Raw genomic sequence first — 2,186 nt, forward strand, 5'->3', positions numbered from 1 at the left:
CATCTTGGAGCATGACTGAATGGACTTGAATTGATGTTATAGGTGTTTCTAGGTTCGGCAATTTGTACTTCTTCATATCAGCCTTTTTATTATTACCTGATGGAGGGAATAGCAATGTGAAGGTGTTATGTATGGATGTATGGGATGTGCGTCCACACCACGCGTGCGCAAATGGACCATTAGACAAACTGGCGCTGTTGAACAAAAGGGCGACTGCTAATCTGTTCAGCCAGCAACTCCCATCGCTATTATGACTACCGTGTTAGGTATACTTTTTTTTTTTTTGTTTCCCCGTACTCCTGATACGGATGCCCCCACTTCTTATTTTTCTGCTCCACTTATCCTTACTGTCACTTAACGGGTAGACGATCCACTTGAGGGTCAGTATGTTGTCCTCCAGGTACACTATAAACTTAAACGTCTTTTGAGGATCCTTATCACATTTGTTAGTCATGGTTTTGCCGTCATCACTAAACTGTACCATTATGTTATCCGCGTTGGGGAACTTGGTAGACAGTTCTATGTCGTTGTCCGCGACCTTCACAGAAATGTAAATGTAAGGAATGAGGAACAGTCCTACCTCTGTATCGCAGGGACCCGTCACCTTCACCCCTGTGAAGTTCTTTAGCAGTGCAGACTTAATCTCGGCTTTCTTGGTGATGGGTTGAACCTGACTTGCCGCAGCCTGTGCACTTGGACTTGCTGGGGAACTGGGAGAACTGCTTCCGCTGGCAGCGGGTGCGGCGGAGCCTCCGCTATGGGATCCACCCCCTTGTGGATTTGTTGGTTCATGACTTTGTGCACTGAATCCAGTCGATTGCAGATTGTCTGCTTGAGGACCTTTTTGTGCACTTTCAGATGATCCAGAGTGCGACCCTTCTCCAGACGATGTTACATGCCCGGTTCCCGTCACCTGGTCAGTGGAAGTGGATTGCGTAACAGCAGAATCTCCAGGTGGCGTCTGCGTAGTTGTGAACACCGCTACATTGTTGCCGTAAGCGGCACCTGTTCAAAGGTGTCAAAAGGAATTCGTATGCAATGGGGGAGCCACTTCTCGGGGAATGAAGTGAAACATTTTTAATTTTAAAAATGGGGTGATCCGCAAGACGAGTATCTCCCCATCAGATATAGCTCCTTTTTCTTTCTTTATTATTTTTTTTTATTTTTCTTACATAAAGCGAGAAACACGAGAAAACTGTACTTCATCTCGTTTCGGTTAAGTCAAATCTGCATTAAGACTTTTCTTCTTTTGCAAAGTGTACTGCCTTTACGTAAAAATGGGTACTCTCTTTTTGTTAAATCGTTTACACATTTGTTTAAAAAAAGAACAAATTACTGTTTTGTTCTTGTTCTTTTTTTTTTTTTTTTGTTCTTGTTTTTTTCGTTTTTTTTTGTTCTTGTTTTTTTCGTTTTTTTTTGTTTCGTTTTATTTATTTTTGTTTCGTTTTATTTTTTTTTTTTGTTTTATTTTTGTTTTTTTTTATTTTTTTTCTCTAAGTGAGTTAATCGTTTTCTCCCATTTGACACAAAAGTAATTGGAAAAATGCCCCGAGGTTTCCTTTGCCATGTGTGCAGTAGTCGTATGCTGGGAGTTCCGAGTCGCTACATGTAACGCCCCATTCAGATTTGCACTCTCGAATTAAGCTCAAGTGTGTACGCGTACGTTTCATCCCTTGGACCATGTGATGATAAAAGAGGTATGAGAAGTGGAAGTAACCGGCTGGGGTGTGTGCAATACACATGCATGCAGTGTGTGTAAATTAGGGGCACACACTTTTGTGTTACTCGGAGCCCGTACGTATTCCCCCGCCCCTTGGTTAACACACGTCCAAATTTCATCTAATCTTAAAGCACCTAGTTTTAACCCCGCCTCCGCTAGCGGACAAAGTTTTAACGAAATATATATATATTTATTTTTTTGTTCGTTACTTAAATTGCGCGTTTTTAACGAAATGGGAAAATCAAACAGTGAAGAGCAAAAGCCATTGCGCATGCACATCGGCACGCAGTTACCCCCTTTACGTGAAAGGTGTGAGGAGGCTCACGCGGAGGGAAGCACTCTCCCCAGAGTGAGTTGTTAAAATGCTTTTGAAAAAAAAAAAAAATAAAACCCCCTTTGCGTGAAAACTGTAAGAGGTTATCAAATGCCATCTGTAAATCTTTCACAAAAATAAATAAAAAAATAA

General features: G+C 41.5%; 1 protein-coding gene across 1 annotated transcript; it reads right to left on the minus strand.

Moving 5' to 3' along the window:
- Positions 1-262: 262 nt before the first annotated feature.
- AK88_03811 (uncharacterized protein) lies at positions 263-1,206 on the minus strand (the record flags this gene model as incomplete). Its single annotated transcript, XM_012481421.1, has 2 exons — positions 263-1,005; positions 1,173-1,206. The coding sequence occupies 2 exons, from the start codon at positions 1,204-1,206 to the stop codon at positions 263-265; spliced, it is 777 nt and encodes a 258-aa protein (XP_012336844.1).
- Positions 1,207-2,186: the final 980 nt, after the last annotated feature.

The sequence above is a fragment of the Plasmodium fragile genome, assembly GCF_000956335.1.
Source record: "Plasmodium fragile strain nilgiri unplaced genomic scaffold supercont1.47, whole genome shotgun sequence".
Lineage (NCBI taxonomy): Eukaryota > Apicomplexa > Aconoidasida > Haemosporida > Plasmodiidae > Plasmodium > Plasmodium fragile.